The 21,912-nt window shown below is 42.5% G+C and overlaps 1 protein-coding gene across 1 annotated transcript in view; it reads right to left on the bottom strand.

The window, feature by feature from the left end:
• RIC1 (RIC1 homolog, RAB6A GEF complex partner 1) overlaps positions 1–21,912 on the bottom strand; it is a 193,440-nt gene that overhangs the window by 31,532 nt on the left and 139,996 nt on the right. The window contains exons 15-19 of the mRNA XM_040357519.1: positions 19,636–19,725; positions 19,279–19,439; positions 14,491–14,629; positions 10,868–10,984; positions 3,008–3,736 (exon numbers count right to left, since the gene is read on the bottom strand). Of these exons, the coding sequence (XP_040213453.1) occupies positions 3,008–3,736; positions 10,868–10,984; positions 14,491–14,629; positions 19,279–19,439; positions 19,636–19,725 (1,236 nt within the window). The remainder of the gene's footprint in view (positions 1–3,007; positions 3,737–10,867; positions 10,985–14,490; positions 14,630–19,278; positions 19,440–19,635; positions 19,726–21,912) is intronic.

Here is a 21,912-nt window from a genome sequence, read left to right as displayed (position 1 = left end):
CAGCCCGTACCCCTCGGAGACTGTGGAGAGGACCCAATTGTCTTGGATCCCTTCTTGCCAGGCCCCCGCAAACAGCTGAAGTCTTCACCCCCACCCGGCTGACTGGGGGTGAACCTTCATAATGCTGACTTAGACGCAGGCTTGGCCGGCTTATGGTTCAAGGGTTTCTTGGGAGCCTGAGATTGCCCTTGAGGTTTTCCTCGTGCATTAAACCTTCTGGGAGGCCTTCGGAACTGCCTGGAAGCAGAAGGCCCAGGAACTGGAGAGGAGGGCCTTTTAAAGGAGGGGGAACCCCTAAACCTCTTTTTAACTGGTAACAGCGTGCTCTTGCCACTGGAAATTTTCTTGATATACTTATCCAGATCTTGCCCAAACGCTCTCCGTGGAAGGGAAACCCGGCTAGAAGTTTTGCAAAGGGTTTCAGCAGAACAGTTCTTCAACCAGAGCAGCCTACGCATATGTACTAACAGGAGCGTAAGGCGGGAGGACTGTTGTATAGAGTCCTTGATGGCATCTACTGCAAAGCTGGGTTTGCTGGGATATCCTTCAAGACCTGCTTCATCTGGTCTTTTAAGGCTGGCAGATACCAATAGCTGCTACTGCAGGTTGGGCTACCCCTCTAGCTGTAGCGAACAATGTTTTTAACAACGTCTCCAGTCTCTTATCTGTCGGGTCTATAACATCTGCACGTTGTCAGAGGTCAGGTCAGAGTCTTGTTCACACAGGAGATAGCTGCGTCTACCGTCGGGACACTCCACTTTTTAAGAAACAGAACATTTTTAGGAGGCAGAAACAGTCTATCTGGATGTTCCCAATCTTGATAGATAAGACCTCTAGTAGTGGATGAACCGGAAAGGAATAATCAGCCTGAGGGGGCTTTCAAAGAGCCCAAAAAAAAGACAGAGCTAGTGAGAAGCCAAAACGGTTCCTCCAGGAGAAGATGCAATTAAAGTCGCCAATCTTTTCTCCAGTCCACCCATGGCTGAGGCCAGAGCCTCCTCGGTTACAAAAACTGAAGCAGGCGGGGCAAAGGCACCCAACAGCCCTGATGGATCAACCTGGGCCACCTCTAATTTATCAGGAGAGAAAATAGCTGCAGGAGCATGCCCGAGATCCTCTGAGCCTGATGGCAAACCCTTTGTCTTTTAGTCCCTGAGCCCTTTGCCATAGTAAAGCCAAGGTACTCACAGCCAGGAATTGCATCCACTTGCGGACCTATAGACCAGCACTGACGCTGCTATTTGATGGTCAGCGAGATGCAGAGCACAATATGCGCCTTAAGAAACGCCACTGTCACTGTATGCACAAAAAAACTCTGTGTCCACCGTCAGCCAGGATGGGTGAGGTAGACTGAGCTTTATGGTCTAGGTGCAAGTCACCTGACCTGCTCTGTCATGAAATTTCAGCCTCAGAGAGCAGCTGAAACAAATCGTCTTGCGCGTGTCGCCGCCGTGCGCGCCTATAACAAGGCCGCGCGCATGTGCTGCGCGCCTATTCTGTAGCCAAAGTTTTTGGAGGAACTTTCCCCAGGAACCAACTACCAGCAAGCGGAGGCTAAATGACGCACTCAGGCAAGTACTCATTATAGATAAACCTCACAACCACTGCTACACCAGGACAAATGAAAGGAGAGAAGGCACAGACAGGCAAACTTTAGGCAAACTAGCATAATGGCTCAAAAGAAGGAAACTTTCAGAACCAAGTTCTGAAAGACCCTTCACTTACCTTATCCAACGCTGCAGGACTCTGCAAAATACAGGCAGTCCAATCTTCGCCCATCACGGAGAGCTGATTTTGCAGAACTTCAGGGATCGGGGTCCATGGACAGGAACACCACACCGCTGGATCTGTATCGCCCTGTCAGTAAGCTTTTGGTATTGGGTATGACCAAAGCACTGAAAACCCAGGATCCAGCCCTCAAAAAAGAGGAGCATTACAGGCAAAACCCTGCTCTTCTCAACAGAGGCCCGGGTACCGTCCACTTTGGCTAAGAAGCACTTTGGACCGATCCGGTTTCTATGGAGGCTTTTTAAATCCAGCATGGATGCCTCCAGTGGAGCTCCTTAGAACACATCTTCACTCGTGACCAACACCTTAGACACTGGTGAAAAAACGAAGGTACTCCCGGTATGGGAGGGGTTATATAGGGGAGGGAACTTCCTGCCTCAGGGGCGTGCCAGTGTCCATCACCTGAAGGTAGACTCTATAACCCACATAGTAATTACTATGATTCTCTGTGTCCCGTGATGTACGATAAACAGTTTTTTTTTGTTTGTTTTTTAGAATCTGTGCCTCATCAGGGAGATTTCTTTTCACTTCCTGTGGACAGAAAGTGAGAGGATATCTTTCCAGTCCGCTCTTAAGACAGTTATTGGAACTTATTGGCATTCTTGTCCTGGTGGCAACTTAAAATTTTGGATTTACCCATATTACCTTTCCCTATGACAAAGGGGGATTCACTCCAATTGTCCTGATGACAACAAAAACCTGACAGTGGTTCTACTAACCCCTCCCCACTCTATTCAAAACGTAAAAGAAAAAAAAAAAAAGAAGAAGTTTCGTCTTAAGCTACACTTAGGTCAAAACATAGGTCAAACGTTTTTAGAAAATGCACCTAAGAATCTCAAACAATATAAAGAAGAGAGAAAAATGCATATGTAGCTCAATTTTTTTTTAAGGCGATACCTTAATACCCAGATTAGAATAAAAAAATAAAATTAAGGCCCCTTTCACACGGGTGTTCCATTTGTCCATCTTCCATTCATCTAATTGATGGCTGAAAAACGGACATCAATGCATCTCTATGGAAAAACAGATATTGATGGATATTGATGGATGCAGATGTAAACGTATGATCATCCATCTACATTCGTTTTTCAATAGAGATGCATTGATGCCCGTTTTTCATCTGTCAACGGATGGATGAAAAACAGACAGACAAAAGGAATGCTCGTGTGAAAAGGACCTTAAACTGATTAAATGTAACGAAATTAACATATAAATCTACCTGGAGGATAATGAGATACGAGGCAGCTGTGTCAAGGTCCTGAGCCATTAGGCACTCCTCAAACAAGTCCTTAGGGTTACCAACAGCGGCAAAAAGATAATTCCAAAGGGCATACTCCGTCTTGCGTGCACAGTGAACAACAGTCTGCAGAAAAAGGGGGAATTCTGTGATGAACTTGGCCACTGTTGGAAGCAGCGGGTCGGGAATAGGTTCCCGTGAGGTAGCTTCTTCTTCCAATACTTCGTGGAGCATGAGTTCTAGCACATGTGGGAAGTAAGGTAACGAGGCACATGAATGGGCTAAGAGTAAAGCCTGCTCTCCTAAGTTCCTGACTAAGAGCTGTCGTAGGATATGGTGGAGGTAGATTTGAGAGGTCCTCTCTACAATACAATAGGGAAACTGAACATCCAAATGCTCAGCAGGAGAGCCAAGGTTGTTCAAACAGTCATAAGCAACAGTCTCATTGATGGCGCCAAGTACCAGGGCATCTTCAAACAAAACAGCTAGAGGGTAGATATTGATGTGGAAAGGCAGCATTATTCGTTTGGACAGGAAGGAATGTGGTTTACGATTGTCCCTAGGAAACAAAGGGAGCCAAACTTTCATGCCTGAGCCGCCACAGCTAAGCCAGAGAGCTTCCAGAAGATGGCGCTTTTGCTTGTTCATTCTACAGGTGCTCCATACATTTTCAACAGACTGAGCCAGGACTACCGGAGCACAAAATGGCAGCTGAAAGAAAACACAAGGATAATTAATACATACAATAAATAATCTGATGTAGCCTAAACTTCATTATATTTCATAATTAGTCTCTACACTAACAGATTGCTTTCCAAAGACCAGCATGTCCATTTCTATTAAAATATTTATGCAAAACCTTTTAGACTACAGAGGTAAGCACAAAGTGAGCCAATGTCGCAGCCTTTGCCTTCATGAGCGTGTAGTGCTTGGTGCACCGAGAATAACACAACTGTTGTCTTGTTTACACTTTTTAAAAAATTGTCGTTCGTTTACAGATTCCTGCGAAAGAATAAACTACAAGCACCATCTTCTACAGCGGCAGGCGAGCTTGTGATTTTCAAAGGGCTGCGGGGGCACTGATCACTAATGAGCGCTCTCATAGTCCAAAGACATGTCCTTCAGCACTCAAACAGAAAGCCTGTATATAAATATGCTCCCTTAATCTATTGTCCCTGAATATGCTGCTTTCTAGGACTCCTGCAGGGAAAAAAAACGAAGTTACTTACTGGTAACGTTCTTTCCCAGAGTCTTTCAGGACAGCCACCCAAGAGACATTGGCTCCTCCTCTCTGTAGGAAACACTGCGCCAGCCTCCTATAAATTCCTCAGTTATTTCAAGAGCACCTCCAGTTGCTGGGGAGACACAAGAATATATGATACACATAGTTAACTATATCACATTTCCTGTAAGGAAATCTTTAATACACATTCGGGTGGGTACCCGGCTGTCCTGAAAGACTCCGGGAAAGAACGTTACCAGTAAGTACGTTTTTCCTCCAATCGTCTTTCAGGACAGCCACCTGAGAGGATAACCGAGCACTTACCCTAGGGCGGGACCACAGCTTGCAAGACCTTGCGTCCAAAAGCTGACCAAAGATCCACCCTATAGTGTCTTACGAAGGTGGCAAAGCTGGACCATGTCGCCGCTTTACAAATCTGCTCCGGCGTTGCTCCAGCTCTTTCTGCCTGTGAGGCTGCCATCGATCTTGTGGAGTGCGCTTTGATACCCTCTGGGATCTGTATGCCTCCTAACTTGTAAGCCTGTTCAATGGCTTCTCTTAGTCATCTCGCTAAAGTGCGTCTAGTGGCTCTATGCCCTTTCCTAGCTCCAGAATGTAAAATAAGGAATCCGTCTTCCTTAGTGTCTTAGTTACCTCTAAATAATGCAAGACGCATCTCCGGACGTCTAAATTATTAAACTTTACTTCTTGCTCTTTAGAAGGGTTTGGACAAAATAAAGGTAACACAACTTTCTGTTCCCTATGGAACCCTGAGATTACTTTTGGCAGGAATCCCGGGTTCATCCTAAAAATTATGCGATCTGCAAAGATTTGAAAAAAGGGCGGTCTGATAGATAAGGCCTCTATCTCAGAGACCCCCTTTGCTGTGGTGACTGCCACCAGAAAGACTGCTTTTAGCGTCAGCGTCTTTAGGTTGCAATTCTCTAGTGGCTCAAAGGGGTCCGCTGTAAAAGTTTGCAGCACTAGTGACAGGTTCCATTTTGGAAAGACTGAATTCTGTATAGGTCTTCGTCTGCTCAGAGATCTGAAGAGCCCGATTATCCATGGGTCGGATGCTAATCTTTTCTCTTGAAAAACTAAAAGTGCTGACACTTGACTCTTTAAAGTGCTAAGGCTTAGTCCTTTCTCTACACCACTCTGCAGAAACTCTAGGACGGCCACAGAACTCTGTGTGTTGAAGGTGTTTTCTGTGCACCAATTGTTAAAGCACTTCCACACTTTCTCATAGATTTTACGTGTCTCCACTTCCCTGCTTTTTAGCAGAGTGGTGATTAAGCGGCTCGAGAATCCCTTTGCTTTCAGCAGCTGCTCCTCAGATACCATGCGGCCAAGTTCCACCTTTCCACTTGGGGGCAGTATATTGGGCCTTGGGAGAGTAGATCTTCCCGGACTGGTAATAACCAGGGGGGCTCTATAGCGAGTTCTTTCAGCATAGAAAACCACGGTCTCCTGGGCCAGTGAGGTGCTATGAGAATCAAAGTTGTGTTCTCTGCGCAAAGTTTTCTTATTACTGCTGGTATTAGTACTGGTAAAGGAAAGGCATAACATTCTGAATGTCCACCTTTGTGCCAATGCATCCACTCCTAGTGCACCGTCTTCTCCTTCTAGAGAAAAGAATGCTCTGAATTTTTTTTTTCTCTTGATGCAAATAAGTCCACCTGAGGTGTTCCCCATTTTTGCGTAATTTGTTTGAACACCTCTTGTTTTTTTTTTTTTTATAATCAAAATTTATTAATTTTTCAACATTTCCATTTAACAATATGTTACATTATATCACACCATTGTACAATAAACATCCTTATCTGTATTCCGTCTCCCCCCGGGGAAATAAAGAGAGGAAAAGAAAATAATAAAAAATAAAATAAAAAAAAAAAAGGGGAGAAAAATTATCCCCCCCACCCTCACTTATTCCCAGCGGCTCCCCCCCCCCCTCCAAACACCAAAAAAAAACATAATAATAATAAAAAAAAAAATGTGTGACTCCTTAGATATGAGGCTTCTAAAAAGCCATTCTATAACTTATTCCCCATTATTCCTTGTTAACCCATCCCCTAAAAACACTTTTACCAAGTGTTTAAAATCGGAGGCCGCCAGAAGGCCATAAAACCACTAATGACTTCCCCCCCCCCCCCCCCACTTTTTATATCCCACCCTTCTTCCCTTCTCTATTCCACACACAAACCCCGGAAGAAAAAAAAAACACACACACACACACACACACACACACACACACCTTATTATGTAATATATCCCCGTCCCACCCTCTATGCCCCCCCAGTGCCGCACGGGAATTCTTATTGAGAGCTAAAAAAAAAAAAAAAAAAAAAAAAAAAAAAATGAAGAAAAAAGAAAAAAAAAAGGAAAAAGGACAAACAAATTAGTCTCCACCCCCCCCCCCCCCCACAGGCTATCCACTTACATTTTCCTACAGCTCCTTAAATTATTCAATCTCTAACGAGAGTTTTTACCATTCTGACCATATTTCTCTAAACTTTTCCTTTCTATCTTTAACCCTAGAAATCCATCTTTCTGCCTCCATAATTAAATTCACTTCTCTCTTCCATTCAAGAATAGTTGGCCTTTTATCCCGTTTCCATAATCTAGGTATTAATAATTTTGCCGCATTTAATAAATGAGGCGTAATACTCTCCTTATATGATCCCATGGACCTCACTGACCCGTGGAATAGGAAGTTTAAAGGTGTTAGTTCTATTTCCTCGCGAGATAGCCTTCCAACCCAAGGGGCAATCTCTTGCCAAAATCCTCTAATCTTTGGGCATGACCACCACAGGTGGAGTAGGGTGCCCTCCTGTCCACATCCCCTCCAACACCTATTGTCCGCAAGCCTATACATCTGTGCCAATCTTACTGGGGTTCTATACCACCTAGATAGAAATTTATAAGACATCTCTTGAATCTGTGAGCTTACAGATGTATGGTGTGCGGAATCAATACGTTTTTTAATTTGTTGCGTGGTAAACCTGTGATTTAGCTCTCCTTCCCAGTCTCTAATGTAGTATGGTGTTGTTTTTCTCCGTGTCCCTAGGATTAATCTATACATTTGAGACAGTGTTTGCCCCCCCTAATCTTTATACATCTGGTTTCAAATATAGTAAGCGAGTTAAGAGGCCTTATCTTGGTTTTCTACTTTTGAAAGAAGCACCCTAATTGGTGATACCTCCACTCCACCATTGGGACTCTTCCCAAGCTCTGTCTCAATTCAGATAAGGAGATCAGGGTTCCGCATGGGGCGAATTTGCCGCATGTGGTATCCCCGTCTCTCCCCCAGGCCTTCATTGATCCTACTTCCTCACCTGGGGGGGAACCACGGGAATCCCTCCAGAGGAGCCAAGGGGGATATCCCAGGGGCATAATCTCCTGATTGATTTATTTTATCCCATATCCTTAGTGTATTATTAGTTAATGGTGACATCCATTTTGAGAGCCCTCTTTCTGTCTTCGGTATCCAAGGAGCTCCTGCTAGGTTCCTTCCTGCCATTGTTTCCTCTTGGTTTAACGCCCAGTCGCCTTCTTTCACTTGTCTCCTGCTGAGAAAATCCGCTACTCTGTTTAAATCCCCTTTTAGGTGGATTGCTGATAGAGTATGTTTTTCTCTCCCCATCTCCGGATTTTCTCTGCTAGTGCCCACAGGGTTCCACTTCTTGTTCCTCCCTGTTTGTTTATGTACGCAATGACTGATGCGTTGTCGGACCTGATTTGCAAGTGATGTCCTTTAACTCTTTCTGGAAGGATTGAAGTGCAAGCCCTACTGCTTTCAATTCCTTCCAGTTGGATGACCTCATCCTCTCTTCCTTTTCCCACGTCCCTTGTGTTATCTGGGAGCCTAGATGCGCTCCCCATCCTACGCCACTTGCGTCTGTGGTAAGGGTCTGGGAAATGGGAAGTGTCCACAGCCGACCTTTGGTTACATTCTCTAATGTCCTCCACCACCATAGGGTTCTTTTTACCTTTGCTGGTATTAGAACCCGAGTGTCCAAAGACTCCTGCTTGTGATCCCATATCTTTAATAGGAACATTTGCAGTGGTCGAAAATGTAAGGCTGCCCTTTGTACTGCTGGGATCGCAGACGTTAGTAACCCCAGTGTTGACATCACCTTTCTGATGGTGCATGGTAAGTTTGCCTGGATTGCACTTATTTCTTTTTGGATTTTTTATATTTTTTCTTTGGGTAGAAATATTCTTTGCTGGACTGAATCTATCACATATCCCAAGTATGTTATCCGCTGAGGGGGTTTTAGGTTGGATTTTTCCACATTTATTAGCCAACCCAGACTTTTTAGGAAGGTCTGCGTGATCACGAGGTTCTTTTGTAATCTCTCTGGAGATTCTGCAAACAGGAGTAGATCGTCCAAATAGGCGACGATGGATATGCCTTGGACTTGCAAGGGTGCCAGGGCTTCCGCCAGAATCTTTGTAAATATTCTGGGTGAGGAGGAAAGGCCAAAGGGTAGGTGCAAGGTTTTGCTTTTTGTTTCTATTGCTAACCTTAGACATTTTTGACAATCTCTGTGTATTGGGATGTGTAAGTATGCGTCCTTCAAGTCTAGGGAAACTAGAAAACAGTTTGGGGGTAGTAAGGCGACCACCACCATGTTTGACAGTGGGGATGGTGTGTTCAGGGTGATGAGCCGTGTTGCTTTTACGCCAAACATAACGTTTTGCATTGTTGCCAAAAAGTTTGATTTTGGTTTCATCTGACCAGAGCACCTTCTTCCACATGTTTGGTGTGTCACCCAGGTGGCTTGTGGCAAACTTTAAACGACACTTTTTATGGATATCTTTAAGAAATGGCTTTCTTCTTGCCACTCTTCCATAAAGGCCAGATTTGCGCAGTATACGACCGATTGTTGTCCTATGGACAAAGTCTCCCACCTCAGCTGTAGATCTCTGCAGTTCATCCAGAGTGATCATGGGCCTCTTGGCTGCATCTCTGATCAGTCTTCTCCTTGTATGAGCTGAAAGTTTAGAGGGACGGCCAGGTCTTCATAGATTTGCAGTGGTCTGATACTCCTTCCATTTCAATATTATCGCTTGCACAGTGCTCCTTGGGATGTTTAAAGCTTGGGAAATCTTTTTGTATCCAAATCCGGCTTTAAACTTCTCCACAACAGTATCTCAGACCTGCCTGGTGTGTTCCTTGTTCTTCATGATGCTCTCTGTGCTTTAAACGGACCTCTGAGACTATCACAGTGCAGGTGCATTTATACAGAGACTTGATTACACACAGGTGGATTCTATTTATCGTCATTTAGGTCAACATTGGATCATTCAGAGATCCTCACTGAACTTCTGGAGAGAGTTTGCTGCACTGAAAGTAAAGGGGCTGAATAATTTTGCACGCCCAATTTTTCATTTTTTTTTTTTTTAAGTTTGAAATATCCAATAAATTTCGTTCCACTTCATGATTGTGTCCCACTTGTTGATTCTTCAAAAAAAAAATTACAGTTTTATATCTTTATGTTTGAACCATGAAATGTGGCAAAAGGTCGCAAAGTTCAAGGGGGCCGAATACTTTCGCAAGGCACTGTACATGTGTTAATGGTCCAGTCAAAATCCAGACCTAAATGCAATTGAGAATCTGTGGCAAATCTTGAAAATTGCTGTTCGCAGACGCTCTCCATCCAATCTGACACAGCTATTTTGCAAAGAAGAATGGGCAAAAGGTCTATCTAGATGTGCAAAGCTGGTAGAGACATACCCAAAAAGACTTGTAGCTGTAATTGCAGTGAAAGTCGGTTCTACAAAGTATTGTCAAGTATACGACTATTATTGTAAAAAAACACACACACAAAAAAAACAGAACATTTTCCTTCCACTTTGTGTTGGCCTATCACATAAAATCCCAAAAAATACATTTACATTTTTGGTTGTAACATAACAAAATTTGGAAAATGTCAAGGGGTATGAATACTTTTTCCAAGGCACTGCATATATATTGAGAGATCCTACAGAAAAACTACACTAAAGAAAGCATTTAGGCCATCATTCTCCAGCTACTTTTTAATACCTGACCGAGTTAATCCAATTTGTAAAATGACAAACTATTTTAAATATAACTTTTCTTTACATCCCGCATAGTTTGCTGTGTTTTGTGGTTTTTATTTAGTTCCCATTCTGCTAAATTTACTACTGCCTTTTCAACCCCCCCACCCATGTCTTAGTCATGTTATGTTATGTTATGAACACGTAAAGGTAATGGATCATGACAAGGTCATGTGAGGAAACTCTCCCCAAAAATACAAGGGTAATATAGTAACAGGTTTTTTTTTCCTTCCGTGAAGTTATGCAACATTACTGTTGGTGGAAGACAATGGCTGTATTCCACTTGTACCAGATTGTCAGTCCTCAAATTTATAATGATTTTTGGTCATATTCCAACGATTCTGTACATGCTATAAAACTGTAAATAAAGATTGTATATAAAAATATATTTGTTTTTAAATGGAACGGTTCTAGGTTAACCTGAACAAGCTGTACACATATATGCTGTGAATTTCTAAGTTACAAACTTCCTGTAGGGGGTGCTAAATATACATATATGTTCTCTTGTGCAAGACACAGCACAGTCTTTTACGTACCAGCTTTCTCTGTTGGGAACCAGCATCTTTTTCCCGAATCTGAGGACCTGAGCGATCTCTCTGCAACATTATTAGCTGACCAGCTAGATTCAGCATTATGCTTTCTGCATCACAAGCCTGAGATAAAAGAAGAAACATTATCATTTTATACCTAGCTTAATGCCGCATTGATACAAAAGCAAACAAAAAAAACTTGGCAAATAAAAGTATTCATGGCATAAAAAAAAAAAAAAAACACACACACACACGCACACTGGTTAAATGCTTGATAAATCTAGGCGTAGAAGAATAAAGCGTACTACCTCATTTCAATGTGAGGAGGGGGGTAAAAATGGGTGGTGGAGGCCCACTGTAATGGGGGCGTGTGTTTTTTTTTTTTTTTTAAATCTTGTAGCTTAGGTTCAATCATTTTAGCTTTCACACCTGTATAGCCTTTTACTGACTAGAACACTTTTTTACAATTTTGCCATCGACCTTATTGATTTACTTTGTCATTACTTAAAACGGAACTAAACCCACTGATTTAATGATTTCTCAAAACAGTTACATTTAAGGCATGTCGTGATAGATGTCAACTGCAGATGAAACAGAGGTTAAGATGCCAGCTTCCTTGGCTGTAAATACCCATTCACATGCCCAATATAAAAAATAAATAAAAAAATCATGCACTGCCTTCAGATCCGTAAAACAAAATCCAGGACTGATCATTACGCAGCAACTTTTGTTCCTTGCCTTAAAGCGGAGGTTCACCCTCAGAGAGCACATTTTCCCCTTAGATTAATGCTCGTTTTGTCTAGGGGAATCGGCTAATTGTTTTAAAATATGATCCGTACTTACCGTTTACGAGATGCATCCTCTCCGTCGCTTCCGGGTATGGGCTGCGGGAATGGGCGTTCCTTCTTGATTGACAGTCTTCCGAGAGGCTTCCGACGGTCGCATCCATCGCGTCACGATTTTCCGAAAGAAGCCGAACGTCGGTGCGCAGGCGCAGTATAGAGCCGCACCGACGTTCGGCTTCTTTCGGCTACGAGTGACGCGATGGATGCGACCGTCGGAAGCCTCACGGAAGACTGTCAATCAAGAAGGAACGCCCGCTCCCGAAGACCCATACCCGGAAGCGACGGAAGAAGATGCATCTCTAAAACGGGTAAGTACGGATCATATTTTAATACAAATAGCCGATTCCCCTAGACCGAACGAGCAGGAATCTAAGGGGACAAGGGCAAAAATTTAATAAATGGGTAAACTCCCTCTTTAATGAACAGTAAATGTTCTACATCTGTGTTATGGTCACGTGAATGAGGCCTTAAAGTGGTTGTAAACATCAGACATAAAATATGAACAAAACATATCCTTCTATAGTATTTACTTGTCTCAAATAAGAGCACTCAGATTAATTTCTGTCTGCTGCTTCGTTCCTCCGCCATCAGCAAGAATTACTTCGGACTATTTTTCCTGACACCAAGAGAAAAATGGTGACAGGGGAGGGCCCTGTAGCAGATGGACAGCCTTACTTGTGCTCCTGTGTGTCCCTTCTCTTCAATCAGCTCTTTTCACTGAGTTCTGCAGTGTAATGTCAGCACTTCACTCCCTTTCTATTTGAACTCTCAGAAAATCTTTATAAATTCAGCACTTTGAATGGATATAGAGCAGATTGCAGATAGACAGGTACAGCTTATGTAGGAGGATTTGTTTCATAATTGTATATCACCTGAGGATAGTCACTTCCTCGGCATATGTAAAGGGTTTACAACCACTTTAAGGATGGGAGGATTTAGGGCAGCTTTAAGAAAAACCATTACATTTAATAATTTTTTGCACCTACCATAAAATCTGTTTCTTGGAGTTTATTAAGGGACACAGGATCAGAAGTAATTCTGAGAATTGGGTTATACTGCTGCCTACAGGTAGAACTGGACACTGGCAAACAAAAAAGCCATTTGCCAGTCGGGTATAATACTCTTCTACTCCTACTGTACTTTCGTTTTGTAGTAAAATCATCATTAGATTATATACCAAACACAAAGGGTTTAGCGCCATGTCCCTTAAAGAACTAAAAAAAAAAAAAAAATTTTAAAAAATGTTATGCCAAGCACAAAAATCCTGGTTTTCTTTATCATTTCAGTAAGGGACACAGAATCAGAAGTAATTCAGAGACAATTGGAACATCTCAAAGCAATCCAACTTAGCAGCGGGCAATAGCAAAATGATGCCAACATGTCCATAAAACAACAGTGTAAAAACTAGGAGGAAGCCTGCAGCTCGCAGAGCTGCCTAAAAAGGTTCAGCTGGCATCAGCTGAGGCCTGAACATTGTAAAAAATATGAACAGAAGACAAGGTTATGGCTTTTGCAAATCTGATGCTCGATGCCGAAAAGCCCCAAAGCACTTACAGACTTAGAAAAGCACACAAAAGGTAAAACCCTTATTTTGGTGTGAATGATGGTCTATCCGAGCCACCTAGACATGGAGGAACTAGAAGCTGGTTCTCCTTTACAGAGACCATCAGCAGTGACAACCAGTCATATACCTTTTAATGGAAATAGAGGCGGCAAGATAAATATACACATCACAAACCTCATCAAGGCAGTGAAGGGAAATCTCATTGGGATGTACTGGGGCATGAAAATGGAACAAATGCACAATGCCCTGGTTGAGGTAAAAATTAAATACCACTTTAGGAAAAAAAAAAGGAGGTTTCCGGGCCCCATGGCAACCCTGTCCTTATGCAAGGTTAGAAATTGTTCTCTAAAAGGATAAGGCCGCTGGCTCAGACACATGCCTTGCAAATGTGATGCAAACAAGAGATCCAGACCAGCCTACAAAAATAAAAATTCTTACCACAGACTTCCTAGCTTTTAGTAGCATTAGAGCTATACCCCATACCCATTCACGTAGGGTGGGGGGCCAAGATCTGGGGGGCCGCTTGTTAAAGGGAGCTTCCAGGGTCCGATAAGCTCCCCGCCCCACAGACAACCAACGGCCAGGGTTGTCAGGAAGAGGCCCTTGTCCTCATCAACATTGAGACGAGGTGCTTTCCTGACCTCCTGGGCTGTGTGCTCGGATAAGGGTCTAGTATGGATTTTGGGGGGACCCCCACCCAGTTTTTTCGGTGTGGGGGGTCCCCTTAAAATCCATACCAGACCAAAGGGCCTTGGTGGGGGAACCTGTGCCATTTTTTTTATTATTAATTTGGCGTGGAGTTCCCCTTTAAGATCATCAGAGCACAAGTCGTATGCCAAAGTCCAATCAGTTAAGACGGCGAACCGACTTTGATCCGACTTCAGTGATATTCAATGGGCGGAAGTAGGTTCAAAGTTGGACCAAATGTAGTGCAGGGACTACTTTGAAGTCGGAACGACTTGAAGTCGGACTAATATGAATGGAAGTCATTGGAAATCATGGGGAACGACTTGTCATGCAACTTTGCAGTCCCAAATCGTAGGACAAGTCATACAAGTGTGAAAGGGGCCTAAAGATGTACTAAATGATAGACAAAACACAATTTAACTAACATAAATAACCTATAGCACTCACTGTTGTGATTAAGGTAACAATTTAAAAGGAAAAATAAATAAAATTATAAAAAGACACAACCAGATATCTTACTTATGGCACCATACCTGTTGAGGCATTTTTAATGAAATACCAGTTTCTGTCCTCACCGAAGTTAAGGTAACGGACACCACAAGAGACGGGTGAGGTATGTACCGAGACATGGACACCTCCTGGAGGACTTGTAAACACACTGAAGGATTTGGCCTGCAGAAGATTAGATGAACAAAGCTCAAAACACAATTACCGTTTAAAAGAAAATAGTCACAAAAATAATAATAAAAAAATATATTAAATTTGATATATACAGCGCGTAAAATAAGTGTCGAACACGTTACCATTTTTTCTAGGTAGATTTCTAAAGGTGCTATGGACATTAAATTTTCACCACGTTGGTAACAACCCATGCATTACACACATACAAAAAGTTCAGAAATGGTTGTTTAAAAAAAATTATTAAATAAATGAAACAGGGAAAAAAGTATTAAAACACGCTAACCGAAATGTATTTAATACTTTGTACAAAATCCTTTCCTGGTAATGACAGCTTCAAGATGCCTCCTGTATGGAGAAACTAGTGCCATGCATTGCTCAGGTGTGATTTTGGTCCACTCTTCCACACCGTTCCGTGGGCTTCTTCTATGAACTCTGATCTTTAGTTATTTTTATAGATTTTCTATTGGATTGAAGTCATTTGATTGGCTGGCTAATCCTAACAGCTTTATTTTCTTTCAAACTAGTTGAGTTTCCTTGTTTTTTTGTTTGGTATCATTACCTTGCTGAAATGTCCACCCTCGTTTTATCTTCATCCCTCTGGTAGATGGCCTTATCAAGAATGTCTCAGGACATTTTTTCGTTCATTCTTCCTTCAATGATATGAAGTTTACCAGTACCATATGCTAAAAAAAATGCCCCACACCATGATGTTCCCACCTCCAAACTTCACTGTTGGTATTGGGCTGTTTTTGGAGTGATGTGCAGTGCCATTTGACCTCCAAACATGGTGTGTATTACTGCATCCAGAGAGTTCAATTTTGGTCTCATCTGACCAGACTATATTCTCCCAGTATTTCAGACTTTTCTAAATGTGCAGCAAACTATAAACGAGCTTCAACATGCTTTTTCTTCAGCAGTGGAGTCTTGTGTGGTGAGCATGCATATAGGCCATGGCAGTTGAGTGCACTACTTATTGTTTTCTTTGAAACAACTGTACCTGCAAATTACAGGTCTTTCTGAAGCTCCACAAGAAGGAATTGGTTCTTGGACAAAACTTCTGATATTTCTTTGCACTCCTCTGTGTTATCTTGCGAGGAGCACCTGGTTGTGGCTGGTTTATGGTGAAATTATGTTCTTCTAACTTCTGGATTATGGCCCCAACAGTGCTCACTGGAACATTCAGAAGTTTAGAAATCCTTCTGTAACCAATGCCATCAGTATTGTTTTTCTACAATTAAGGTCTGTGAGAGAGCTTTTTGCTTTTACCCATCATGAGATCATGTCACATTCTTGTGTGACACCTTGGTAATGAGACTCCTTTTTATAGGCCATCAGTTGAGACTGAACCAGTTGATATTAATTTTCACTGACAAGGGGCAGGATTGCTTTCCAATTACCTTTTTGCACCTCTATTTCTTCATGCGTTTAATACTTTTTCCCTGTCATTCAATTTTTTAACACAGCTTCCTTAAGTCTTGACATTAGGGTTATGTTCCGTCTATTAGGAGAAGACTAGGCAGACATGTTAGATATTTAAAAACATGTAATCATACCAAAGCTGAACAGCCCCGCCCAGGGGGCAGTTCCTCTGGTCATAACCCCTCAACCCTGCACTCAGCAGCTCAGTTTGTCAAAAAGCAGTACAAAAAAAGGAGGGGTGGGTGCTGTGTCCGCCCATGGACTTCAGAGAAAAGGATTTTACGGTGAGTACAAAAATTCTATTTTCTCTTTTGTCCATGGACGGATACAGCGTCCTTAAGTCTTGACATTAGGGACGTCCCCAAGCAGTGTCCAAAAAACGAGGGGTGGGAACAGCAATCAAAACAAACTTCACCCCAAACAGAGCTCAACGGAAAAATTGCAACCTTAAAACAGCCGCCTGCAAAACCTTGTGGCCAAAGCAAGCATCCGCAGACGCATGCACGTCAACCTTGTAAAACAGTGAAAGTGCGAACAGACAACCAGGTCGCCGCCTTACACACCAGTGAGACAGACGCTTGATTGTGAGACAGACGCTGCGAGGACAGCTGGACACCTTCCTGACAGACCCATCACGAAGCAGTACGGAGTGGCTGTCTGCCACGGCCCACTGTGATTGGACAGCAGTAGCCGGGTCATATGTAGGCCCCGGAGCATATCGCTCACCGACCAACCCTGGAGCAAACGGGGTATGTCGTGGCCGACCTAGCGCTTCACTAAAGACCTGCTCACGCTCGATGGACAGACTGGGGGATACTACAAGGATCTATATTATCCAGCCTGTCACCCAGCCGGCAGTTGATGGTAGATCTCAGGATCAAAAAGTAAAAATCAAAGTAAAAAGTTCTCCAGGACCAATGGGCCCCTAGGGAGCCAGGTCCTTCTACACTAGGCAGAAAAAAACTGAGCTGCCGAGTGCAGGGTGAGGGGTTAAGACCATAGAGACCGCCCCCTGGGCGGGGCTGTTCATCTTTGGTACGATTACATGTTTTTAAATATCTAACATGTCTGCCTATTCCTCTCCTAATAGACAGAACATAACCCTAATGTCAAGACTTAAGGAAGCTGTGTCCCTCCATGGATGAAAGAGAAATGGCTACGTGCTCAATAACTTATTGGAACTGCAGTATTAGAAATGTGTACCCTGTACAGGTATAACATATATACCCTACAATAGCATTCTGTGATGAACAGTATTAGCACTTTACCAGGCTAAGAACAGTGGTCTTCTCTTACATAAGGAGCAACATCTCCAAGGCAGCAGCAAAAACCATACAATTCTTCAGAAATATTTTAAGGATTTTTAAAAAGGACACAAAAAACTGGCTTGGGATGTTAACCATTCCCTACATTATTTACACCTTTAGATATCCTAGTAACCAGTTTATTATATGTATCAGGTACTTTGAGATCTCTCCATTTCAGAGCAGACTTGGAAATTAGATAGAGATATTGCAGATTTTGGTGAATCTATGACCTTTTATGTCTATGTATGACGCTTTAGGCCACAAATTCCCACCTATATCTAAACCAAATAAATCACTTTTAGGGCGATACATGTCCAACAGTAACCTTTAGCAGGTTACAGCTAACCACAGATGCCATCACTAGACCACAAAGAAAGGACTTAAAAAGGTTCACCTTTGTACACTTTTTTCTCTCTAAATTCCAGCGTCCATATGCACCAATATATAATTTTATGTTTTTTTTTTGCAAAAACATCAAAGCTTTCCATTAAATCTACAGTGACTTACTTTTATTGTCTTAATCCACGTTTTCAGACATTTCCAATAGTAATGTCTTCTTCCCGATCAGACTTTAGGTTATGAGACAGGATGGAGTTGACCAGCTGACCTCATTAGCGCGAATACAAATGTGTGTTTGCTTCTGTGTTTGGTGTGCCGTAAACAATTAATGGCACTAAAAGCCCAACTAGTAATTTTAGGTGCATAAACATGGCCATGCGCTAGGCAATCTGATTATATTGTGTATTTAGTGAGAAGGGTGATCACTGATTGATTGCATTTCTTTAAAAAAACATGCACCTGGGAGTGGGAGGGTAGATGATGCAGGGTGTGTGCTAATGAGATCAGCTGGTCAACTCCTTCCTGTGTCATGACCTAAAGTCTGATCAGAAAAAATAAATTACTAATGGAAACGTGGATTAGGACATGAAAAGTAAGTGACTGTAGATTTAATGGAAAGCTTTGATATTTTTAATTTTTTCAGAAAAAGTACATGAATGCTATATTGGTGCATAGGGGAGCTGGAATTTAGGAAAAAAATAAAGTGTACAAAAGGTGACATTCCCTCACATAACATGAATATGGATTCCCACGACAATATATTGATGCTACTTCTGGAATCTGCAGATTGCTGCTCTTGTGTGACATACAAAGGCTATCACAGATGAGTATTAATACATGCAAAAATATTACTGAACAAGGAGGTATGCCAATAGAGACTGGAGAACAAGGAAACACACAAGATCCCTCTGTTTAGTATCAACAAGCTGTAGAGGGCACAGAGGACAACCTTGCAACTATATACGAAAAGGAGCTGGAACATGCAAACCAACATGGAATCAAAACATCAGCATAACACTTTCTTATAGTCCAGATCCAAAAAACATATTTGTTAGCAAATGATTAGTTAAGCTCAACATAAATGAAACACATTAATCATTGTAAAAGAGACTTCATTGAGCCCTAGTTCACACTTCTGCATTGTGGGAAACGCAGTGAATCCTGTGCGATTCCCGCACCACATTGCAATCGCATGGCATCCATGCGATCTGCTGTGGGTTATCCTAATGACGATTCAAATGCAAGGGGAAAAGGCTTGCTTGATATTATAGAATTGATTGATTTAACTACCACATTCACTTGCAATTCATGTCATTATACCTTACTGAAAAAGTTCAACAAAAATATGTTTTAAATGAAAACTTAGAAGATACAAGTCTAGACACTGGCAATGGTCATCGCTGTTCTCAATAGATTAAAAAAAGTTCAAGTCTATGGCTAGGCTGGGAATGTGTGGCTTTATGGCTTTTTAGTCTGTAGGGCAGATGGGATTTTACGTAGTTTGTTAAAGCATTGCTGGATGGAAATTTCCTCGAAACCAAGTGTAAGAGAAAACCGATGCCCATCAACACTCACCCATCAGATCTTCTTTCAATACTGTACAGACAGATAGAGCAGTCTGCTCGAAACAGGATCATCACATCTCTGAACACACTGAGGAGAAGAGTCTCCAGCTGCACCTTGGTCACATGTGCAAAGGCATTATCCAAGTTGGATGTACGAAGGTAAGCCCGAAGCTTAAAAGAGAAGTCCAAAATGGACAAGTGTTAAATTATTACTTAAAATATTCCAGTGACAAAAGAAGCATAATAAAAACAGCACAGACCCATCATTTTAGAAACCTCATTAACTGTACGCTGCTAAAAACATTTCATAAACTCAAGACACATAAGAAATATAAATGCAATGTATTGTCTTGTAACATTTTCTCACCTCTTCCTGATGATCATTTATATTGTAACATGCTAGAACTATGAAATCATCCCACCAAGCAAGACCTCCTGTCACTGTCATGTTCTGTTCCTAAAGAAGAATACATAAAATGAGAAGCATTTTTAAAGGTATAACTAAAAAGGCAAAACTTTCAGTTTTGGATAGAGTGGAGAGGGATTAGAACACCTGTCAGTTTTTATTGCTTCCTCTGTTATGGAGATTCACCCTCTCTATTTGTCCTGCTTACCATTATCCCCAAAAGGAAAAATCAAAAATTTGGGCTTTCCACCAGAAAGGAGAGAAGAACTTCCAAAAGGGGACACTAGTTATGGTGATCCTGGTGACAACCAAGAATTTGCTCACTTTGGGAGGGATTTCCTGTCACTTCTTGTTTTGGCTACGGGACAGGAATTGAAGGGAAATCTCCCCAATGGGACTCTAGGCAAAAAAAAAAAAAAAAAGACAAGGGCCCGGATTCACAAAGCACTTACGCCGACGTATCTTGAGATACGCCGCGTAAGTGTAACTATGCGCCGTCGTATCTATGCGCCGTGCTTATAAACTGAGATACCCCATGAAAATAGGCTTCATCCGACGTAACTTTCCTACGCCGGCGTATCGTGGGCGCATATTTACGCTGGGCGCATTTGCCGCTCCCATTCATTTTCTATGCACATATGCAGATGAGGGAGATGAGCGAACATACTTGCGCCCGGCGCATTATATACGCGGTTTGCGCAAGTCGTACGTCCGGCGTAAAGTTATTCCCCATATAGGAGGAGCAACTCATGCAAAAGGTATGGACAAGGGAACACAAGCCGTCGTTTTTTTTTGTCGTTTACGTTGTACGTGAATATGACTAGGCGTAGGTTACGTCGTAGGCAGTGATTCCACGTATCTTAGGCAGTTGTTTCGACGTGATTCTGAGCATGCGCACTGGGATGCGGCCACCATTTTAAGTACTTCTATGGCGCTTGGCCCATCATTTGCATGGGGTCACGCCTCATTAGCATAGCTCACGCCCACTTCCACCTACGCTGGCTTACGCAGAGGAAACCCAGAGTATCTTTAACCCTTTCACGCCGAGCGTACGCATATATGCGTCCTCGGCTTTCAGGGGTTGTACCGGGATGATGCCTGCAGCCGCAGGCATCATCCCGGTACCGTTGTTTAGAGCGGGCGATCGGCTTTCCAAACATAACAACCGATGCGGCTAAAAGCCGCTCGGTTGTTATGCCGGAGGAGCGGGAGGGGACATCCCCCCCCTCCCGCCGCCTCTCGCCGCTCTGACCGGGCCTCCCGTCCCACCGGGAGACCCGATCCACGATCCGGCGCCTCCAGCGTCTCGGCGCGCTCTGAAACAAAGCCGTAAACGGCTTTGATTCAGTGTGCGCATTGAAACCACGGAAGCGGCGTCATGACGTCACTTCCGGGTTTCTCGGCTGCCAATGGCGCCGGATTTAAAAAAGTACACAGTATTCAGAATCGCCGTTTTCGGCGATCTGAATACTTTGAAGTGCAAAGGAGGGCTCGGAGGTCTTTTAGACCCCGATCCCTCCATAAAGAGTACCTGTCACGACCTATTGCTGTCACAAGGGATGTTTACATTCCTTGTGACAGCAATAAAAGTGATCAAAATGTAAAAAAAAAAAAAAAAAAAAATGTAATATTAGAAAAAATAAATAAATAAATAAGAAAACAAAAAAAAAATGTTTTAAAGCGCCCCCCTCCCCGCGAGCTTGCGCAGCAAAGAAAGCGCATACGGAAGTCGCGCCCGCATATGAAAACGGTGTTCAAATAACACATGTGAGGTATCGCCGCGATCGTAAGAGCGAGAGCAATAATTATAGCACTAGGCCTACTCTGTAACTCTAACCTGGTAACCGTAAAAAAAGTTTAAAGCGTCGCCTATGGAGATTTTTAGTTACCGTAGTTTGTCGCCATTCCACGAGTGCGTGCAATTATAAAGCGTGTCATGCTTGGTATCTATTTACTCGGCATAACATCATCTTTCACATTATGCAAAAAAATTGGGCTAATTTTACTTTTTCATTTTTTTTAAATTCATGAAAGTAAATTTTTCCCAAAAAGTTGTGTTTAAAACACCGCCGCACAAATACCGTATGACATAAAATATTGCAACAATCGCCATTTTATTCTCTAGATTCTCTGCTAAAAATATATATATAATGTTTGGGGGTTCTAAGTAATTTTCTAGCCAAAAATATGGATTTTAACTTGTAAACACCAAATGTCATACATAGGCATAGGCATGAA

Source organism: Rana temporaria, chromosome 1, assembly GCF_905171775.1.
Source record: "Rana temporaria chromosome 1, aRanTem1.1, whole genome shotgun sequence".
Classification (NCBI taxonomy): Eukaryota; Metazoa; Chordata; class Amphibia; order Anura; family Ranidae; genus Rana; species Rana temporaria.
The sequence above is the reverse complement of the archived record's forward strand: the minus strand, read 5'-3'. Positions and strand labels throughout refer to the sequence as shown.